This window comes from Phocoena sinus, chromosome 2 (assembly GCF_008692025.1).
Source record: "Phocoena sinus isolate mPhoSin1 chromosome 2, mPhoSin1.pri, whole genome shotgun sequence".
NCBI classification, from domain to species: Eukaryota; Metazoa; Chordata; class Mammalia; order Artiodactyla; family Phocoenidae; genus Phocoena; species Phocoena sinus.
The window spans coordinates 175,402,925-175,425,979 of NC_045764.1; the positions used below are offsets into that span (position 1 = coordinate 175,402,925).

Here is a 23,055-nt window from a genome sequence, read left to right on the forward strand (position 1 = left end):
TTGACTGCAGGCTAGCAGACCGTTCATGGTCTGGTACACCTTGAGAGCAATGATCTAGGGAGAAACTTTGTTAAGCAAATTAGTAACAGGACGTTTTTGGAATAGATAAATGATTCAAGAGTAAAAATTGTCTTTCAGTTGGCATTTAAAATACTTTAGATGTGTGTTCCTGTGTGATCCAATGACATCTGTGACAAATGACATCTTTTCAGTAAAGTTCCATATTAGGGGGCAGGAATGTGAAAGAAATATACCAAGAACTGAGGCTAACATTGTTATTGTAAGGGATCCATAAGTTTAAAACTAGTAGCAGTAGTTGGAAAAATTGGTGCTTTAAACTTTCTCTGTTGTTCTGAGAATCATTGTATTTCTTTTGCTCATTTAAGTTATATTTGTTCTCTCTATTAATGTTTGGTTTGCCTTTGAATTGATTTTTATATTTTGGTGCATAATTTTATGTATATTCTTTCACGGGGTAGTTGCTTTTTTTAATATAAATTTATTATTTTTCGCTGCGTTGGGTCTTCGTTGCTGCGCGTGGTCTTTCTCTAGTTGCGGTGAGCGGGGGCTACTCTTGGTTGCAGTGCGCGGGCTTCTCATAGTGGTGGCTTCTCTTGTTGTGGAGCACAGGCTCTAGGCGCATGGGCTTCAGTATTTGTGGCACACAGGCTCAGTAGTTGTGGCTCACGGGCTCTAGAGCGCAGGCTCGGTAGTTGTGGCTCGCGGGCTTAGTTGCTCCGCCGCATGTGGGATCTTCCTGGACCAGGGTTCGAACCCGTGTCCCCTGCATTGGCAGGTGGATTCTTAACCACTGCGCCACCAGGAAAGTCCACGGGGTAGTTGCTTAAGCAAACTAAAAAGAAAAAGTCTCGAGTTAACATATGCCGATATAGAGATCATATAATAATTTAGTTGTTCATATTTCAAATTTGATTTTTGACTCTGTCTTACATTTTGAGCATTTTTACTTTCGCTGCTCTTTCCTTGCACTGAGATCATTTGCTGTGTTGTTCCCTTAGCCTAGACTTCTCTTTCCCTGCCCTTAGGGCCCAGCCCAGGAGCTGCTTCCCTCCAGGCAGACTGTCAGCAGTGAAGGGGCTCCTGTCTCTGGCATCCGACTTCTGCTGAGCACCCGCTTCCTTGCCCACTGTCCCTTTTCTCCTTGCTCCAAAGTCAGGACTTCCTTTTGTTTTGCATCATACTATATATTACACTTTTCAAGGCTCTTTCATGTATATGTTCTCTTATTTCATCCTCCAGACAGTACCATGAGGTTGGTAGAACGGATTCTCATCCCCATTTTAACTGAGGTGAGGCAGGGAGAGTGTCCACATGGCATGAATCTTCATTCCTTTGCCAGGGCTCCCAGGGTCACTTGTGCCACTCAGGTCCAGACTGCCAAATGCTCAGGTTTTGAGCCTGTCATTTTGAGGTCCTCTTTTTTTTTTTTTTTTTTTTTTGCGGTACACGGGCCTCTTACTGTTGTGGCCTCTCCCGTTGCGGAGCACAGGCTCCGGACGCGCAGGCTCAGCGGCCATGGCTCACGGGCCCAGCCGCTCCACGGCATGTGGTACCTTCCCTGACCGGGGCACGAACCCGTGTCCCCTGCATCGGCAGGCAGACTCTCAACCACTGTGCCACCAGGGAAGCCCTTGAGTTCCTCTTTTTTTACACTGTATTTGTTATCTGAAAAATCTAGAATTCTCAGTGCAGTGTCACAGGCCTCTTTGGAAGAAAATAATCTTCAGAACCTAACCCTGGGGATGGTCCATAGAGAGCCAGAGCTGTGAACCCAGGAACCGCACACAGGGCCAAAGTGGGTGTTTTAAAGGATGTGTTCAGTTGTCTCCACCTGTGATTTTCAAATGACAGTGGGAGGGGTTGGGTTTCCTTTATTTCAACAATAACAGCCCAGCATTTTGGATTGCACAGAAGGTTTCTCATGAAGAGAAGATCCTGCTTTAAAAGGGGTGAGGCACTTTGAAAAATCACATTTAGCCCAAGTCAGGAGTCAGAATTTGGAGTGTGTGTGGTGTGTTTCCTCCCCGTCCCCTTTACGGTAAAACCGACCTGTGTTCTAAATCCAGCCCTTCCACTTACTAGGTAGGTGTGGTGACCTCGGCTGAGTTACTTAACGTCCCTAAACTTGTTTTCTCATCTGTAAAGTGGGGGAAATACTATCTATTTTGAAGGATCATTGTAAGGATTAAAGATGATGCATGTACCAGACTTGGGGTGCGGGCTCGACGAGTGAGAGTTACTTGGAAGCTGATGCAGAAGAGAGAATGTGACCCAGTACAGGAGTCACTGCCTGTGTACAACTGGCCATAGTAGTGGTTCTCAGCCTGGGTAGGTGTCAGAATCACCTGGAAGACTGTTTTAACTACAGCTTGCTGGGTCCACCCTGCCTGCCCCCTGTAGTTTGATTCATTTGGTGTGGTGCGGGCCTTGAGAATTGGCATCTCTTGAGTTTCCAGGTGATGCTGCTGCTGCTACCGCTGGTCTGGGGACCACGCGTTGAGAATGACTGGGCTGCAGGTGAACTCACCCATGAGCGTTTAGGTGCTGTAGCTGTAGTTGAAAGCCGAGCTTTTATGTGGTTAAAGTTAACTTTGTTAGAAAGTGCTCGGAATGCATTTCGCAAATACTGAATTTGGTATCTCAAGGATTTTTCCTCCTGAAGTCCAGGAGTCTTTGTTAAATATACTTGAAGAAGAATAAGCTACGAGAGTAACAGTTATAAACATATTGTGGATAGTCAAACAATACCAGATTGGCTGAGGTATGTGAAAGTGCTTTTATAAAATGCTAAAAACCGCAAAAATATTTTAATACTTTTTATTTTTAAGATTGAACATCATAATGGAGTATAAAATAGTGTAACTTAGATTTCTCATCTCAATGTGCTGTTTACCGTGTGTATTTTTCTCTTTCTCCTCCAGGCTGCTGACTTGAGTAAACCAATAGATAAAAGGATATACAAAGGAACACAGCCTACTTGTCATGACTTCAACCACCTAACAGCCACAGCAGAAAGTGTCTCTCTCCTAGTGGGCTTTTCCGCAGGCCAAGTCCAGCTTATAGACCCAATCAAAAAAGAAACTAGCAAACTATTTAATGAGGAAGTAAGTAGCACCCTGTCTTAGCTGTTAAGAATCCCTTTAAGAATGTATACGTTCTTACCGAGGGTAGTGGGCCTTATTTTACAGTGAGCGAAGCCCGTTTTCCATTCTCAGATGTCCTACCTAGTATTACCCAAGTTTAAATGTGGTGCGTTACCTTGTTGACTTTTACCTGTTCTTCCTTGGGCTAACTGTTCTGTGCATTTTTTATGGAGATGCTCAGGTGTCTATAGCAGGTGCTTTAAAAATTTTTTTATAATGGAGATAGGGATGAGACTTGTAGCTTGATATTTATAATTTAAATAAGAAAATAAAGAATTTATTCACATCACCAGAAAATTTCACGAAGATCAAAGAACTTGATAATATTTCCTTAGGTTGCTTAAGTTGTAGCTAAAATTTGGTGTGTATGTTTGACAGGCGTTTGACTGAGAATTTGTTCTCTTGCTCTTGTAAATGTTTGCTATTAAATCACCTTTGACATGGTTAGAAATCCTGGCACTTAAAATTGGATCCTGTGACATAGCTTTTGCCAGTGTTGTAGCATGTGCTGGGGTTTCTAGTGTCTTCAGTTTCATTCTGGCAGGAGCCTGAGATATCTGAGCTGTCCATTCAGGAACATGTCAACCATTAAACATAGTAGATGTAAGTTGCCAAATAGATTATATTTTTATAAGCAATTGAAGTGGCTTTTCAGCCCCAAGTATTGCCATTACATATTTGACGTACTTCCTCCTCTGTGTCTGTATGACTTTCCTAGTAAATGGAAGAGGTGAGGCAGTCTTGCTGAGTTAGAAGCCCTGGGTTGCAGTCTACTTGTGACCTCAGCCCTGGTATGACAAGAGCCAGGTCACATGGATTCCTCTCAGGAAGGGCAAGTGGTTTTGATTGTTGCATGGTTTTAAAGTCATTAACTTGGAACAGAAGTGCATTATAAATTCTGATTTTTAAGAAGTAATTTTGCTTGGGGAAGAATACTCCACAAATTGCAGTTAAAATTCTGACTCTTTTTGCAGTCCCCGTGGTATATGCTGTCCATGCATATCCAGTCTCCAGCCACGGTGCTCCTGGTTGGCATTGCCAGTGGATTTGGTGAAATCCTTTGAACCATGCCATCTCTTCTTCTAGTTTCATCTGGGTTGACTGGAAACAAAACTTGCCGTCTGGATTGACAGAAGTATTTCAACCCATTTTCTGTTAAAAAAAAAAAAATCTTAAGCAGAAAATGATTCTGTTTACCTAAACATTTTATAACATCATTTGACGGAGTGACTTCTGAGTAGCTGGATGATCTTTTCGGGGGTAGTGATGGGGCGAGTGAGGGCACAAAACTAGACCGCTCTGCATTCTTAATAGAAATTGTGAATTTGGCGTCACTGTGGGGTTTTATTTGTGTTTAGGTAGGGGACGTGTTTTTGAGGGGGAAGGGATTGGAGCCATGTAAAGGGCTGTTGGTAAACAAGGTCGGGAGGCTGATCGGCTGAGGATGGCACAGAATGCCACTTAGAGAACAAGAAGGGTTTGTGTGTCATCGCTGGGGGAGGGTGCAGCAGAGACCACAGGGCCCTGAGAGCGCTCGGACGCATCAGCTAGACCCATTCCTTACTCAGGACAGCTGGGAACCACAGGCCGGAAAGCAGCTCCTCACTCTTCATGAGTGAAGCATGAGTTACCTCCTACTCTTTTTACATTTTATTTGAAAAATGGCTGTTCAAAGTTCTAGGATTGTGTATGGTTTAATACCAACTTGGCATTTACAGCTTGGGGCAGATATGATTGCCCTTCGCAGTGAGGACATTCTTTGGCTTGTATGGGTAACGTTCTCATCAGATTTTGCTGAGGATGTCTAAGAGAAAGGGTCATCGGGGTTTGTTTCTCAGAGAGTGCCAGGGATGGTGGTCGAAGCTGTCGTTAGGCTGTGCTTTGCATTGGTATGGGACGTGGAGGTTTCAAAGTGTTTTGTCTCTTTCCTCGGCTTGGGAGGGTGGGTTGCTGTCTCCATTGTGCGCAGATGAGGAGGTAGTCAAAGAGAAGGTAAGTGAATTGTCCACATCAGGTAACAATTTGATGATAGAGCTGGATCCAGAAATTAATTCCACGAGCTCTTATTGGTCATAGATTGTAAGCCCCACCATGTGTGGTTGCCAGATGGCCTCTTGCCTCCTCAGGAGCTCACAGTTTAGTGAGATGGACCGAAAGGATACTGGAACGTGTGTTATCCCAGTGTTATGAACAAAGTACCAAGGGATAATGTATTAATTGCATTCCTCGGTGTGTATCAAATATCATAAAATAAAAACAAAAGTTAAGTTCAGTGGGGACAGTTCGAGAAAGCTTCCAGAAGGTGACATTTGACCTGGGTTTGAAAGATGCATAGGAGTTGGAGGAGGATGAGAAAGGCCTTCAAAGCTGGAGAAAACAGCTTAGCATGTGGAGGCCAAGGGTGGCCACACCACAGCATGTGGGTCTTGGAGTGGCAGAAGTTAAAGCCAGACAGGTGAGCTGGAACCAGATTGTAAAAGCCCTTTGATTACATGCTGGGAGATTTGGATCTGACACTGGATGCTGTGGGGGACCTTTGGGCTTTTATTTAATCAAGGGAGTGACAGGATCAAATGTGTTTTTTTAGAACTCTTGTCAGCACTTGTGGAAGGTGGATTGGAATGAAGAAAGAGAGAATGAAGGTAGCAAGACCAGTGAGGAGGCTCTAGTAACTGTCCAGGTGAGAGCTGAGGACTTGAACTAGAGTTGTGGCCATTTTCTCATCCGTTTGACAGACCTTGATAGCCTACCACGTGCCCGGCACTGGGTCTGCAGCGGCAGATAACAGCTGCCCTGTGTTTCCCCTCCAGAGAGAGGGGAGAGAAGTGTGAACAGCACCACACACACACATACACACAATTACGGCAGATGGTGGTGACTTGTGATGTCAGAGGAGATAGAGGGCCTGAAGGAGAGACAGACATGGAGGCCTGCTTTAAGGGGACGTGGGGAGCGTCCGTCTCTCGGAGGAAGTGAAGTGCTTTGAGCTGAGCCTCGCCTGAGGAGGCCCCCAGGCAAGGAGCTGGAGGTAGAGCGTCCTTGCAGAGGGAGAGCCGGTGAAGGCCCCTGGAGGGAAGACCTTGGGGCCAAGAGACCTGAGAGAGGACGGTGGACCTGGGAGGGCGTTGTGAAGTGAGAGGGCATGAGTTTGGAGGCCCTGCCACTCAGGGCCTGAGCCGGGTTTGCTTCTTCGAGCTGTGGGATCTCACAGACGGGAGCAAGAGGTGGTCAGATCGATGTTTTTGAAAATAACCCTGGCTGCTTCTTGGAGACGGAATTGGAGAGACGAGGGAACAAATCTTGAGATTCTGGCTCACTTACTACACTGGGTAAGGTGGGGAAGGAGCAGGTGCTGGGAACAGAGGTAAAGATCAGAGTTCCGTTCTGTACTTGTTAAGCTTGAGAGGCCAGTAGGTGGTTGGATACATGGATATGGAGCACAAAACTAGAGGTGAATTTTGGGAGCTGTCAGCATATAAATAGTAATCATGTCCCTGAGATTAGATGGCAGGTCTGTGGAGAAGGCACAGTAGAGCAAAGACGAGTCTTTGCTAACTTCTAGATGTGTCTGGGGCTGAGCCCTGTTTATACTCCAAGATTCTGGTCATCTGCTCATGGCCCGCAAAGGAGCACTTACAACCGTCAGTGTATTACCATGAAATTTACAGACTCACAGCCCAGTGGCTAAGAACATAGACCCTTGAACCCGAATGCCTAGAGCTCAGACACCCTTCTGCCACTTGCTGCCTGCAGGATGTGGTCTTTACTTCATCTCTTCTCCTCAGCCAGAAAGTGGATAAGAGCGGTCCCCGCCTGGAGGTGTGGTGAGGATGAGATGTTAGCAGAGGGCCTGGAGAGCAAGCCCTGGGGAGAAAAGTTCCAGGTGGAGGGAAAACTCAGAGGGTTTCTTTCACTAGAGCTTGGAGGAAAGGCTTCTTGGGAGGTGAGATACCAGCAGTTTTGAAGGAGAAGCACAAATGATTTTCCAGGACAAGAAGGTAAGAGCAGGGCAACCCAGACAGAGAAGCAACATGAGCAAGGCAGACGATGGGGACTGTTTATCATGACTGTTTGGTGTCTGTCTTACCAGAGAGCTCCGCCTCCCATTACACACGTGCACGTGTGCGTGCACACACTCCACTATTGATTACTCTGACCTTTGCTCCTTTTTGGAGGTGTCTGGTGCATGAAAGTATAGTAAATGTTTGGATGGATGGATAGGTGGGTAAGTGAACGGAAAAGAAATGATAAGTTCCAGAAATCCACACTAGACCGAAGATAGGTGAAAATTTCTATCTGGGAATAGAGTGTATCTTAAAAGGTGATTCCCCCCCCCCATTGATTAAAAAACTTAAAATACTTGTTTATAGAAAAAATTGGGACATAGAGAAGTACAAAGAAGATGAGGAAACATCACCTAGAAATCCCATTGCTCACTGTTAACTTTATTGTCTTTGTAATTTTTTATGTTTTTAATGAGGCAGAACTGTCAGATTCACACCTTCCGTTAGAGCTGCTGGCAACCTTCACCTCCTGGTCTGGCCCTCAGTCCATCCAGTTCATGTCAGATAGCAGAGGTGAGCCCTGCTCCCCGGGCCGTCCCAGTCATACTGAGACCCTGGCCGCTGCACCAGTTCAGCCCCGGAAGAAGGCTGGTCCTTGCTAGCATCCCTTGGGGAATGATAGCCTAGATCCCCTGAGACACTGCTTTCTCTCAAGCCTTAGAGTAGACTTGACGTCTCTGTGTGTAGTGTTCTGTATGTTTTATGCCCTTGATGGTATCTAACGGCACATCTGATGAGCTCCCAGACCGTGGAGCCTACCTTCATGGTAAGGGTCACCAGGGAGGGAGAGGTGCCCTGGTCAGCGCCCGGAAGGGGTGAGGAGTCCACTTTTCATCACTAACGGTTACGATGCACTGGGGAGAAAGTCATAAAGGGGCAGTTTCTGTGTGGTAATGAACTCAGCCTTGTTTGCCTTTGTAAAAATTCTGATTATACCTGGGTTGTATCCATAGAACAGTAACTTCAAAGGATTTTTAAGTATGTTTGGTTATTGGGTGGATGTAAAATCTAAGAAGAACTTGTCGTTTCAGCTTCTTCATCCCTGGCGTGTAATGAGCCCCCCTGTTCTTGACTTTCTCCTCTCTCGCAGGTTGTGAGGCCAGGGCAGCGCACTGGGTAGGCTGTAGGCTCCTCGTGGACGCCTGTCCCTGCTGCTGCCTGAGGCTGTGTCTGCTCTTTCATCCCAGGCTGCAGGCTCCCTCTGCACGCAGCGCCCCCAGGAGTGGGGAGGAGAGGAGGCCCAGCTTCGCAATATTCTGTCTAGTCCTCTAACGACAGAGTGGCTCTGGGCATCTTGTTAGTTTTGTTTTTGTTGTTGCTTTTTTTAATCAAAGGAAGGAAATGAGCACTTAATGATCTACTCCTTAAAGTTTTGACATTGATAAAAATGACATCTGATCCTCTTTCACAGGGCTTTGAAATACCTTTCCCTAATACTTCCTGAGGGAAGAAGCAGCTGTCTTTAAATGCCTTTACAGAATCAAAGCCCTTAGTCACCGTTTTTGCTTGTGGCTACATTACTTTGTGGCTACATTACGGCTTTTCCAGCAGCTGCTGTGGTTTTGGAATTGTTTGTTTTTAGTACTTCTGTTATAAATTAATATCTGCATTGTAAAATGCATACCCAGCAACCCCCCAAGAATTTTTTCCTGCTTATCATGTTGATAGCAGTGAAAAAAAGAAAATTAAAAAGTATGTGCTTTGGAAAGCTTCATTTTAGCAGTGGTGCTTTAATGTGGTTACGGATTTATTTTTATTCTTGCTTCCTCTAAACTAGTTTAGTATAGTTAGAAAGTCTTGTTTGTGAATGCCATTAAGGACGGTAGTTTTGGTGTTTGTTGGACTTTGACTGGATTGATGTTAGAAATGAGGCAGTGTCTTCTGCATTCAGAAGGGGGAATGTGGGAGCCGTGGTGATTACCAGGGAGAGAAGTGGGTGCGGGAGCCCGCTTCCTGGGTAGGTGGCTTGACGTACAGACCTGGCATAGTAATACCCAGATTTTGGTTTCGGTTTTTATGGAAGTGATTTTATTTATTTATTTTATTTATTTATTTATTTTTAATTTTAATTTTTTTTTTGCGGTACGCGGGCCTCTCACTGTTGTGGCCTCTCCCGTTGCGGAGCACAGGCTCCGGACGCACAGGCTCAGCGGCCATGGCTCACGGGCCCAGCCGCTCCGCGGCATGTGGGATCCTCCTGGACCGGGGCACGATCCCGTGTCCCCTGCATCGGCAGGTGGACTCTCAACCTCTGCGCCACCAGGGGAGCCCAATGGAAGTGATTTTAAAAGTAGGCCTTTGAGTGTTATGGAATTTCCCTCTTTAATGGAAAGCTCAGTGGTCCTGCCAGATGACCTGAGCACCTGTCTTTCCCTGAGACCTGCCCCGCTCTCCTCTCCTTGCCCTTCCTGCCAGGGCGGCCTCACCTCAGCCTCGGAGCAAGGGGCTTTCTTCTCCTGGACCCCCGCCCAGCTCCCTCACTGCCTCCCCCCGTGGCCTGTAGCACAGAGCCGCCCCCAGCGACCCTGTGACGGGATGGAGGGAATCGTGATGCAGGGAGCAGAGCCCCTGGCCTGTGAGACATTCACTCAGTGTCAGTTCCTTCCTCTCCTCATGGGACTTCTGGCTGGTTTTCTCGGCTTTCCTTCTGCTTTCCTGACTTTTGTCCTGCTCCCTATAAGTAGTCTTTTCCCAAAGTTGCACACTCTCCTCCTCTTCCTTGTACACCTTCTGCCTTGGAGAGCTCAGGATGTCACAGATCTGGCTCTTACTGTTCACAGCCCATTTCCTCATCTTCCACAGTCATTTTCATCAGCTGCCTACTCGATGAGGACACTTGAACTTCTCCCCAGCATAGTCACCCCTCCTCTCTTTTCTGTCACCCCCCCTTCCCAGTCACTCAAGCTCAAAACCTAGGAGTCTGTTCACACCCCTCCTTCACCCCCACCCCACCTCCTACTCCATCCAGCCTAGCCCACTGTTAAACAGTCCATCCTGCCACACCTCCGCTGGTCAAGTTTAAGACCTTTTTGTCCACGGACAATTGTCATAGCTTCCTAACTGGTCTCTCTTCACCCGCACCATTCTGTACCTGCTGACGGGAGACTTCACTTCATTCTGTTGCTTCCCTTTTCAGAAATCTTCAGTGCCCCTACTGTCTGCAGCAGTACAGCCAGCAGAAATATATTGTGAGCCACAAATTCAATTTAAAATGTCTAATAGCCACATTACATCAATTTAAAAATAGGTGAAGTTAAGATACTTTATCTTGGGACTTCCCTGGTGGCGCAGTGGTTAAGAATCCGCCTGCCAGTGCAGGGGACATGGATTCAATCCCTCGTCCAGGAAGATCCCACATGCCGCAGAGTAACTAAGCCCGAGCGCCACAACTACTGAGCCCTCGTGCCACAACTCCTGAAGCCCGTGCGCCGCAACTACTGAGCCTATGCGCTGAAGCCCGCGTGCCTAGAGCTGATGCTCCGCAGCAAGAGAAGCCACCACAATGAGAAGCCCGCACACCGCAACAAAGAGTAGCCCCCGCTCGCCGCAACTAGACAGAGCCCGCGCGCAGCAACGAGGACCCAACGCAGACCAAAAAAAAAAATGTATTACTTTATCTAATACATCCAAACATTATTTCAACATATAATCAATATAAAATTATGAATGAGATACTTTCCATAATTTTTCAGGTCTTCAGGATCTAGTGTGTAATTTACACTCACAGCATGTCTCACTTTGGACCAGTCACTTTCAGGTGCTTGGGGCTGTGGGATTGGTCAGCACAGGGACTCAAGGTCACAGCCCAGACCCCTTAGCCTGGTACTGCATGTCCTTGAGTCCCAGCTCACGATTCCAGACCTAATTTCCTGCCCCTGCTCAGGTGCTCCAGCCAAAACGGTTACCGTGCACATCCGCAGACCCGACTGCACTGGGCTGAGCCTCGATCTGGCCGCCCGGCCCCACCTGTACTCGGGAGCTCCTCAGGGGACCTGGGCTTTCACCAAGGGTGTTTTTTCAACATACTCAAACGCATCATCCAGATCACGGCCCCACTGACACTGGAGAGGTCAAGCCCGGCGGGGAAATCCTGTTAGTTAGCTCTGAGAACTGACCAAGATGCCTTACTTTTTTTATTAGACATTTTCTGGAACAAAAATATACCCTTATGGTGCAGAAAGTGGGTTGCATTCTTTATATTTATTGAATAAGATGATCTAGGTATTTGTTTTTTAATTTCTGTTCTCTAACTTTTTTGCTAAACCCAAACCAAGTGATAGCCCAGGGCAGTTTACTTCAGTGACTCCGAGCTAGCCCTGAAGTTGTGCCTCCCACTGCCCGGGGTCTGCAGGAGGGGCACCCTGGTTTATTGACGTTTGTCGGTGGCACAGAAGGCGCCTTTGGGGCTGACGGGCCTGTGCTGGGTGTCATCTTACCCGCTCCATCCCCCTTGCACCAGTGCCTTCCGTGTCTCTAGGATGAAGAGCGCTTGGTTTGCTCCCCCACCATTGTCCCCTCTGTGAGGATGCTCTGACCTGCTTCCTCCCAGCCCGCTTCTTCTGCTGCCCCTTTACCTCTTTGCTCAGCGCGCCCTCATCCCAGAGATAGAGGCCTTTCTAGGCCTTCCTCCTTGAGACTGGAATCACTCTAATCCTCCTGCCCTTTGTCTTCTTTCCCTGGTTGGGTTTTGCTCACAGTACAGCACTCCTCACCGTCAGATCCTGTCAATTTCACTACCTTTTCATCCCACTTGAACATCAGTTCCACTCAGGAAGGGATGTCTGTCTGTTGGTGCTGTCAGTGCCTGGCGTGTAGTGTACATTCAGTAAAGGATGGAAGGAGGAATGAACGAAACATGAGTGGGTGGTGAGCGGGAGGGACCACAGGCGAGTTTGCGGACCTCTCTGATCCTGTTTCTTGGTGGGTAACACGGCAATAGCACCTACCTTCCTATGGGGAAATGAGCACTCATACTTACACTGCTGGTGGGAATATAAATTGTTACATCCTGTATGGGAGGTAATTTGGCGATATCTATAAAAAATTATAAATGTATGTACCTCCTGAGCCAGCTATTCCAGTGGGAATTTATCCTGCAGGTATATTTATACATGTGAAAATTGCCATATGCGCAGGTTATTCTTTGCTATACAGTGTCCTTCAGTGGGGGACTTCTCAAATAAACCACAGTATATCCATATAATTGAGTACTCTGCAGCTGTAGAAAAGAATGAGGAAGCTGTCTTCGTTCCAGTACAGAGAGACGCACGTGTGTGACTGCATGAGAAAGCAGAGGCCCAGACAGCGAAAAAAAGGGAGTGTGGATAAACTTGTATCTGTGTTTGTCTTGTCCACGCAGGAAGACACCTGCAGAGGTAAACAAGAAGCTAATGACAGTAATTCTGGGGGCAAGGGATCTGGGATGGAGGAAAGGGGTGTGAGTGAGGCTTTCTACTGGATACTTTTATTAATATATATGAATTATGACTGTATTACCTATTAAAAAAATAAAAGCTTACGTTGCGGGGTTATTTTGAGGATGAAACAGCATGTGTGCAGAGCCACTGCTCAGTGCTTGGCCACAGAGTAGATCCTCAGGTTGGAAGTTAGCACGGCTGTCCTGATATGCCTGCCACGTACCCCAAGATGAAGCAGACGTTTTCCCTGCACTTGAGCACACAGTCTGGTAGGGAACACTGATGGTGTAGAACAACTGAGAAAGCCTTCCCACGCTAGAGTTGGATATGTGGTCCTTGAATGGTTTTGGTTTGCAGTTGCTTAAGCTGCTGTACCTGCTTCCCAAGTGCTGAGGTGTGACGTGTCTACATGGGGGCCCCAGCAGGGGCACAGAAGGTGGGCTCAGGTTTTTGTCCGTAAGTTACATCCACGTGTCTACTTACAGCAGGCTCAATGCACCTTTTGAACGTAGAGTAAAGTCTTTAAATGTGTCTCGTCACCCTAGTAACATGTATTTTAATAATGGTGCTATGATTATTTATCTCCATTCCTCACAGTTGCAGGGAAATACCATTTTTACTTGACAGTATTCCAGTTTTGAGTTCTAATGGAATTATTTTTGTTTTGCCTTTTTAAGCCAAAAATAAAATTTTTCTCCTAACCATAGTGCTAGTTTTTATGTCCATCCTTAAAATTTTCCACACATGATAGAGTAACGGTGGAGAGCTGTTGGGAAAATTGAGATTAGATTTGGTTGTGGTGAAATGTGAGGTGCAGGGGTTGAAAGCCACACACCGCGCCAGGGTACGGCCAGCAGCCTGGCTTCTCAGCCTGAGGTCGCTTCTGTAGCCGCCCAGTGAGGCCACCAGTGGGGGTGAACCGGCACCACCCTTGGACACTAGGCCAGCAGACCAGTCCCGGTTAAGGGATCAGGAGTGCTGGGGCAGCCTGAGACCGGTGGGTACAGCAAGGTCTGCTGGGTGGGGGTAGGCTCCCTCAAGACCAAAGCCCTGACCTGGTCTCGTAAGGTGCCTCTGACCTCTGTGGAAGAAATGGTGACGGTCTCGTGGAAACCCTGACAGAGCAGCGCTGGGCTTCCAGGTTGTTGGCGTTAGCATAGGTCAGCTGCCGTATACAGGAAGGTCACCGGGCAGGAGAGGAAAGAGGCAGGGGGTGACAGTGCGGCTGTGACACTGCAGAGCGACAGCAGTGACCCCTGCTGCTCAGTAACCCTTGCCGGGCCCGCTAGCCCCGGGCCCTCATGCCAGGCAGGGTCAGGCCTCTCCACTCCTCCCTGGCTGGGACCATTGTTGGCCACCTCCCTTCCAGGGCCTAATTTTCTGCAGCAGTTTGCATGGTTCATTAGTCCCTTTGAAGAAACCAAGTGTTTTCATTTTCTGTGACTTTCTGTAAAGATGCAGCACACACAGCAGACACACAGCGCAAGGCCGACAAGGCAGGGGGCCCTGTGTCCCGGTGGGCTTCCCGTCCCTGTGGCCTGTGGCCCTCTGAGGCTCGAGTCGAGGAACCCCAAGCACGTGAGGCAAGTGGGAGCGTGTAGCTCACCGAAGCCCGCCGGGCTCCCGAGACACCCAGTTGCCAGGCTGGCAGTGGGGAGCGTCTGGCAGCAGGACCTGCTGAGAGCTCAGGGGTCTTGGGAACTCCCAGATGGTTTCTGGTGCTGTGATTTGGGGACCAGGCAGCCTCATGGAAGCCGCTGTGCCAGTGAGCCCCACGAAAGGTCTGCAAGCAGGGAAGCGTACTCGGGGGGTGGTCGTCCCTTTGGGGGGTTTCTCCTTTTGCCTTTTGTTCTTTTAAAGGCAAGCCTCCCGACCTGTGCCTGTTAAAGAAACAGTTGGTCAGTGGATCAAAAATAAACGTGGAGCAGAGTGGCAGGGATTAGACACATACTCCTGAGTGTTAATCATCTGTTTATTTTTTTAAACACCACCTTGTTCCAAAGAAGATGGAGGGATGGCTTCTAAAGATACACACATGACAGCGACCGTGAGTGAGGAAGTTGCAGTGCATCAGGGCCGAGGCAGAGCCCAGGGAGGTGTGCGTTGCTGTCCTGGGTGCTGCTGGCTGCACGTGGACTAACCACCCCCACCCCCGCCCCAGCAGCCGGAAGAGGCAGGGGTAGTCAGCACGGGGCACGCGGGGCTGATGCAGTGCAGAGAGCCCCTGGGGGCCCAGGGCTCCCGGCCGTGGGGACTGCGAGACTTTCCCGGGGACCTCGTAGTGAGGACCCTGTGCAGGTGCAGGAGTCACGGGCCCAGCCGCTCCTGGCGTGAGACGTGCGAAGTGCCCGGGGCTGTCCCTCTCCCCGGTGTGTCCCGGCGCCCGGTATAGTATCTGTCGGGCACATACTAGGCTCTCAACAGTATTTGCTGAATGACTGACTCGGTGAAACCCAGTGGCCTGACACCCAGGTGCAGTTCTAGAAGGTAATTCCACAAGGGGCCAAAATGCCTTCGCTGGCCTGACCGCGGGATAGGACGTGGAGTGCCTGGATGGACGCGTCCCTTCTCACTGAGAAGCAGACAAGTTTTCTTGCTGGAAAAGTAAACCTTTAAAACTACTCCATTGTGATAACTTGTTCTCCTTTGTCTTCACAGAGACTAATAGACAAGTCACGAGTAACCTGTGTCAGATGGGTTCCTGGTTCGGAAAGCCTTTTCCTAGTAGCCCATTCAAGTGGGAACATGTACTTGTATAATGTGGAGCACGCTTGTGGCACCACAGCCCCCCACTACCAGCTTCTGAAGCAGGGAGAGAGCTTTGCCGTGCACACTTGCAAGAGCAAATCCACGAGGAACCCTCTCCTCAAGTGGACGGTGGGCGAGGGGGCCCTCAACGAGTTTGCTTTCTCCCCAGATGGCAAGTTCTTGGCGTGCGTGAGCCAGGACGGCTTCCTGCGGGTGTTCAGCTTTGACTCAGTGGAGCTGCACGGCACCATGAAAAGCTACTTTGGAGGCTTGCTGTGCGTGTGCTGGAGCCCGGACGGCAAGTACGTCGTGACGGGCGGAGAGGACGACCTTGTGACCGTCTGGTCCTTTGGAGACTGCCGCGTGATCGCGCGGGGCCACGGGCACAAATCCTGGGTCAGCGTGGTGGCGTTTGACCCCTACACCACTAGCGTGGAAGAGAGCGACCCTATGGAGTTAAGTGGCAGCGACGAGGACTTCCAGGACCTTCTTCACTTTGGGAGAGACCGAGCAAACAGTACCCAGTCCCGGCTGTCCAAGCGGAACTCGACCGAGAGCCGCCCCGTCAGTGTCACGTATCGGTTCGGCTCCGTGGGCCAGGACACGCAGCTCTGCTTATGGGACCTCACGGAAGACATCCTTTTCCCCCACCAGCCCCTCTCCAGAGCAAGGACGCACACGAACGTCATGAACGCCACGAGCCCTCCTGCCGGAAGCACTGGCAACAGCGTCATGACCCCCGGCAACTCGGCGCCCCCTCCCCTGCCGCGGTCCAACAGCCTCCCGCATTCCGCCGTCTCCAGCACCGGCAGCAAGGGCAGCATCGCGGACGGGGCCATCGCTTCCGGGGTCAGCAAATTCGCGACGCTCTCACTACATGACCGGAAGGACAGGCACCATGAGAAAGATCACAAACGAAACCATAGCATGGGACACATCTCTAGCAAGAGCAGCGACAAACTGAACCTAGTTACTAAAACCAAAACGGACCCAGCTAAAACTTTGGGGACGCCCCTGTGTCCTCGGATGGAAGACGTTCCCTTGTTAGAGCCGCTCATCTGTAAAAAGATAGCACATGAAAGACTGACTGTATTAATTTTTCTTGAAGACTGTATAGTCACTGCTTGTCAGGAGGGATTTATTTGCACATGGGGAAGGCCTGGTAAAGTGGTAAGTTTTAATCCTTAATGCTGCACCAGATCTAGAACTTGAATAGGTAGTGATTTTTTTCTTGCGGGAGGGGCGGGGTGTACAATGAATGTGAATGACACTTCTTATTCTTAATGTAAATCTAAATGCATCAGAGCCATAATTTTGGATACTGCATGCCATGTAATTCTGAATCATTTGATAATTCACCTTAGAACGTTTAAAAAATATAATCAAACTAATGGCCAGCCAAGTCAGTCACCCTCCTGGGAGTATATAGAGTCCCGAGGTTAGCGCTCCTGTATTAGACTATTTCGATTTTAGGGAAATCATGACAGTGTGGGGAAACAGCGACTTCAAAATGCTAAAATTAAAATTTCTGCTTTAACTGGAATATTTTTGCTTAACTACTCAATTAGAATATTGTACACCTGATCAGTGTGTGTTCAATACGAACGGCCATTAATTGTCATTTATAGTCCAACTTTTTATCTTAATCATCAAATGTTTAGGAATCTATGAAATTTAACTTTAGGAACAAAGTGTTCAGCAGGGTTGATTGATATTATTTTTACATCGTTCTGGCAATCCACAGAAAGAGAAGAGCCTTAATTTTTAAAACCCATTTTAGTCATTTTATGACAATTAAAATTGTTTAATAAACATCTTTTTTCAAAGAAGCAGTTTGTAGCACTTTGATTGAGACTCTGTGCACTAAATAAAATACCCATGTTTCTCAGAGCCTGGACAGTTACCGCGAACTGCGGGCTGAGGGCGCCAGCAGTGTTGTCAGAAGTGCCTCTTGCCACACGAGCCAGGATCTTTTATGGTGGATGTGATTTGCTTACGTTTTTTCCAACAAGGGGAAGGAGCTTTTCTTTTCTTTTCCTTTTTTTTAATTTTTTGGTGTGGGTTTTTGTTTTTTGGTCAAAAAGGCACATGACCGTAGGCCCTAGGCAGACTCCTCAGCCTTGTTTGTGAAGACTGATAGGCCCCCAAGGTTCAGAGAACTTGAAATTTTTCCCTCGTTTGGGTTTTGTGTTCCCACCAGAGGGGAAGGGCAGGTGCAGGTTGCTCCTCTTCTCCTTGGAGGGCAGTCGTGGTCCCGGGTCTTCCGGATCATTCTCGGGATGCCCTCGGCCTCTGTCTCAGGGACCCTCTCCCCTACCCCGGCGCCTGCCCCCGGGGGCCTGTGGCTGCTGGGGGCAGGGCTGGCTCTCCCTCTGCCCGGATGGCTGGACTCAATTCCTTCAGGTCCTTACCAGCTGTCAGACGAGTTGCTTTTCAAATTCTAGTTTTCACAGTGGATGAGAGGGCTCTTTGGCCCGTATGTTTCGTGTCAAGACGATAATGATCTCATTCGTTAGCTCACTTTGGTCACTTAGGTTTGTTTTTCTGTTGTGCACACACCTTTGTAATTAAATATAGAGATACTGATAATTTATACTGGTTTGAGTAGTGAACGCGATTCAGCCAAGTGCCGACCTGGAGGCTTCAGTTTGTCAGGGTGCGAGACTCTGGTTGATGGAGCAGCTCCGTGCTCTTAAAGCCGCCCTCCCGGGAAGGCCAGGCCAGCTCCCCGCTCCACACGCGTCTGGGCCGAGCCGTTCACTCTGTGTCCCCCGTGCTCATTAGTGTGGTGGTTTCTGCGACCTGTGACAGCGGGGGTGTGACCTGTGACAGTTCTTCCACGTGAGAACCTCGGGCCGGTTCATGCTCACGGTCCATGGGGATGTTAATGTCCTGTCAGCCTTTAAGATACGGTCCTTTGGGGGCTTCCCTGGTGGCGCAGTGGTTGAGAGTCCGCCTGCCAATGCAGGGGACGCGGGTTCGTGCCCCAGTCCGGGAAGATCCCACATGCTGCGGAGCGGCTGGGCCCGTGAGCCATGGCCGCTGAGCCTGCGCGTCCGGAGCCTGTGCTCCGCAACGGGAGAGGCCACAACAGTGAGAGGCCTGCGTACTGCAAATAAATAAATAAATAAATAAATAAATAAATAAATAAATAAATAAATAAAGATACGGTCCTTTGTTCCTAAATGTTAACTGATCTGAGGTAGCAAAGACAGCCATGCTTGTGGACTGTTTCAGCTTTGGAGGCTAGGAAATTGGGCCGTCAGGTGGAGAGCAGGAGCCAGCACTCCGTGTGCAGTTTCGCGTACCTGCATAGTTTTAGGAATTCAGTTTCAAATGCTTCTGAGGCCTTGAGTATGCAGTTTCAAAATTCAGGACTTTGTAATTGGCCCAAGTGGCTGAATCCCAGGTGAGTAGCCTTCACGGGGGAGTGTGTCGCGCACAGCCTTCCGATTCTGAGCGCTGTGCTCCTTCCGCGCGGGCAGGAGAGCCACGGGCGGGGCCCGTGTAGCTGATGCTTGTGCGACGGGGGCCCCTTCTGGTTCCTTCTGTCCTTCAGCGTCCGCTGGGGCAGCTTACCCAGGGGCGGTCTGTGGGTGGGAGCGGGGGTGGGAGAGGCAAGAGGAGGGTGTTACTGGCCCCTTAAAAAACAAGCCCCGCAGCGCGCTCGTAGAAGCCGGGCTCCATCTCCTCCACGCCGCCCCCACATTAAACCACCGTGGTCCCTGCACAGTTTGGGGTTTGGGGCTTGGTCACAGTCTCAGTCTTCCAGCTCCTGCTGGTGAGTGTATCCTTGATGTCTGGCTGGGGCCCTGGCTGAGTGTCAGGTGCCGGGGAGGGGCTGCTTGGCCCGGCCCGGCCCGGCCCGGCTCGGACACGGCAGGGCGACGCTGCTTCCGCCCGCTCTGCCCCTCTGATGCCTCCGCCCTTCTGTGACAGCCAGCAGCACCCTTTTCCTGCAGTCAGGAGGGCAGAGCGCGAGGTGCTCTCCAAGACCAGGACTAAAGTCGCCGGCAGCTTGAGGAGAGGGGGCACAGGGCAGGGAGGGAGGGGGCGGGCGGGCCCCTCCCCCCCACCCTCGGGTTTGTTTCGGGGCCGCCAGGGCTCCTGCAGACCGGGGTCAGGAGGGGGTTGCTTCGAGGGGTTCCAGGGTGCCAGTCGCAGGTATATAAGGCACCGTGGCCACTAAGGGAAATCTGGGGAGTGTTTTTTTGTAGTTTTCTCCCCACATTTTGAGCTTCCTCGTTGAAACTTTTCAGTTTTTCAGCTTAAACGTTATCCTGAGCAAGAGTATCTTTTCTAACCTAACCTCTGGAATAAAACAGCTTGTGGCCAGAAGAGGTTATTTCTACTCGCTCAGCACGATTTTTCCACCATGCACTGAGACGCATCGATGAAAAGCAGAGAAATAAAGTGCTCAGGGTAGCACGTGAGCCGAGCTGCTCCACCCCCACCCACCCCCCCCAACAAGAGGTGGCTCTGCCCGCCTGCGGCGACAGGACCCCTCGGAGGGCACTAGCCAGGCTGTGGGGTCTTCTCTGCCTGCCCTGCCCTGGCTCGCCCCTTAAAGCTTCTGGGAATTCCAGAGCCGGGTTTGTGTTGTGACCTGGGCGATGCAGGCTTCTGAACCCACCGGCTGCCCCAGCCCCAGCCCTTCTCTGTTTCTCCTCCGCTGGGAGAGCTGGGGTGGGAAGCCTTTGGAAAACCTGGCCTCTTATTTTATTTTTATTTTTATTTTTGGCCTTCTTTTAAAGGCAAATGTGGAAGAGGGAGTAGGCAGACTCTTTAAAAATAACCAGTAGCTTTGGGTTCTAAATTGATTTAAATAGTGGTAAAGAATCTTAATTTTGTTTTTTGTGCTTGACTGGACCTTCTCACATTTTTGAAGGGTTCTCCTGTGAGCCGTTGGCTTGGGACTAAGGATAAATGCCTTAATGGAAGAAAAAGAGAGGAGTGGAAATACAGGGATAAGCTATGGCAGTGATTATTGCCTCAGACATCCAGAAACGATGAGGGACAAAAGGCCCTGAAGCTTTCTCAGTTTTTACAGGCGTGTAACACGCGTGCCCCCAGTATTCTGTTCCACCGCTGGCTCCACAGCCAAGTGCAGGCTGGCAGGTGGCCCAGCAGCCGTTTCCCCCCGATTCCTCCACTTCCTGTGGTACATCCTGAATTTTTAAGAAATTGTCAAGTATTGAACTTGTGCTGAAGTTGGTGAAGCAGCTTTATCGATGTCCGCACCCGTGTACAAGGTTCTCGTTACCTCCTGCTTGGGAGGGAGAGCTTTGATTTCCTGGTTGAGGAAGCTCAAAGTGTGAGGGGAGAGCCAAAGGGCCGGGGAGCACCGCGGAAGGAATCCTTTGAAAACCCATAGGCCACGTTCGTGGACCTGTCTGTCCGAGGAGGAACTAGAAGCAGAGGTCGACCGTGGTTTCCCAGGAAAAACACACGGCGCGCCGCATCCCCTTCTCTGCGGGAGGGCTTGGCCCAGGGTGACCGGCCACGGCCCCTGCACGGAGGGGAACGAGGGGCAGCGGTTGGCCGCCTGTGCGGGTCGTCCCGCTGTGCCGGGCGTGTCCACTCCTGGGGCTTCCTTCCTCCGCATTCACGTGTAGGCCTGATAAGTGACCCGGAGGAGAGGTCCGCCTCGGGCACCACGGCAGGGAACAATGGGCAAAGGCTCCCTCCTTGTCCAGGGCACACCTGTCGCGCCGGGCTGCTTGGGACTGTCACCTGTTCAGGTAGTCAGGGGGCTCAGCCCCGCCACCCCAGTGCTGGCCAGTGAGAGGGGTGGTCTGGGAGGGTGGAGTCCAGGGCTCCTCTTGCAAGGCACTTGTATCCAGCTGTTCCCTTTGAAACTCAGAGCCAAGTTCAAACCTGTGTGTAAAAGCCCCTCCAGGAGAGGGAAGCTGTTCCACTGGTACTTTTTATTCATTGCTGCATCTGTTACGTGGACTTTGTGTCAGGGTCACATCGCTGTTGCTCGAGTTAAATCTGTAAAAGAAAACTTCTCTGCATTTTTGATTTCTGTCTACCTAAGTTCATTAAAGGTTACTGTGTTAGGTGACACTGTATAAAATTGTATGAGTATTTACCCTTAATGAAAATCAAAACTCATATGTATTTCCTTTTTTACATTCTCATCTAATTTCTTGAAAACGTGAATAAATTTCATAAAGAGCCTTCCTCACATGAAATGTTGGTAAATTAAGTTCTTAACTGTTGCAATAATTAATGGAGCTTTAATACCAGTATTGTTACTTTATAATTTTAAGAAAATCGTGTTTGTTTCACTGCCTTGGTTTTTAGCTGTTCCCTTGTCACTGTCACAGCTAGAGACTTACTACGTACTTGATATTCTGAAGAACTTTGGGGTTGTCCTCTGTATAATGACGTTAAATAAACGCGTGAATGAACCGTAAATGTAGATAAATTTTCAGTAGTCACTTTCACATCAGAGCTTTAAAAAAATCTCAGTGAACCAAAAAAGAAAAGCTTCCAAATGCTGTGAAATCAAGGGCCTTGTTAATGTTTATAGAACAAAGAGCCCCAGGAGTTGCTACCTCTTATTACTGATGCTGAGTTTTTCCGAATTAGAAGCTTTCTAAGTGAGATGTTCGTTCTGAGCACGGGAGGTATGCACTGTTTTCTGTGACCTTTCTCTGAGCCAAGTCCCATGTGGGGAAGGACCGTGGGTTGGCTTTGCGGCCGAGCTGGTGCCGGTTCTGTGTGGAGCGCGCGCTGAGTTCCCAGGCGGCGCGCAGGCGACGCTGTAGCAGCTCTTCTCCTGGGGAGGGTTTGTCATTTTCCGTTTGCCGGAGGCGTCGTCATCGCCGTGGAGGTGGTCCTGCCTCGCGCCCGGGCCCCGAGGCTCCGGTGCGGGACGAGCCCCGTGAGCAGGGCAGCGGGAGCCGGTCCTCCCGGGGCGGGAAGCAGGAGCGATGTGCACTGCCCTGCTCTGGCCCGCCCCTCGCTCTCGGCAGCGCCGGCGCCTCCGGCCTCGAAAGAACCTTCATGGCAAGAGTTCCAGGCCTCGGCCCGCACGCTCCGCCCGGGGCTCGTGGGGGCAGCGGTGAGCTGCCCCAGACAGAGGCCTCGTCAGGCCCTGGGGCTCCCACTCAGCCGCTGCGTCCCTGCTGTTTCGTGAGACGCCTGGGCCTGGAGCTCGGGGCTGGCAAAGCCTCTGGAAGCCCCTCCTGGCCGCCTGTCCTTCTCGGTGGACTCCAGAAACTTCCTGGCCGCGCTGTCCTCCTGAGCCGCCCGTGCTGCAGGGTGTGTGGGCTCTTGCCTTTGACTCGAAGCTGCCAGAGCAGAAGAGACGGTCCGATACTCCGCCCTCAGAGGGATCTACGTGGACTTTACTACCACAGAAGCTGCACGTTTTCTCCTCAGCGCTCGAGGGGGTTTTAAGCCCCGAATGCTAGTAGGTTGACAGGAAGTCTAAAAAGACGCACACATGCACGGCATTTTGATCTTTTAAAGATAACTAGTTTGTACACCTTGAAAACATAAGTCCATTCTCCCACGTGTGGCTGCCTTTTGAAACAGTCGATTCTGGACCAACAGATCTCTTGAAAGGGACAGAACATCTAGGGGTGCTCAGCCCCACCCCTCTAGTGTCGGTAGCCTCTAAACCAGCCTTCACGTGGATGCCCCAGGACA

General features: G+C 49.8%; 1 protein-coding gene across 12 annotated transcripts in view; it reads left to right on the forward strand.

Annotated features, from left to right (window-relative positions):
• WDR20 (WD repeat domain 20) overlaps positions 1–23,055 on the forward strand; it is a 63,344-nt gene that overhangs the window by 37,421 nt on the left and 2,868 nt on the right. For 2 of the 12 annotated variants that reach the window (XM_032622420.1, XM_032622425.1), the window contains exons 2-4: positions 2,943–3,125; positions 5,752–5,844; positions 15,304–18,307. In XM_032622420.1, the coding sequence (XP_032478311.1) occupies positions 2,943–3,125; positions 5,752–5,844; positions 15,304–16,581 (1,554 nt within the window). In that variant the 3' untranslated portion in view covers positions 16,582–18,307. The other 10 variants (XM_032622430.1, XM_032622427.1, XM_032622423.1 and 7 more) reach the window with 8 other exon arrangements.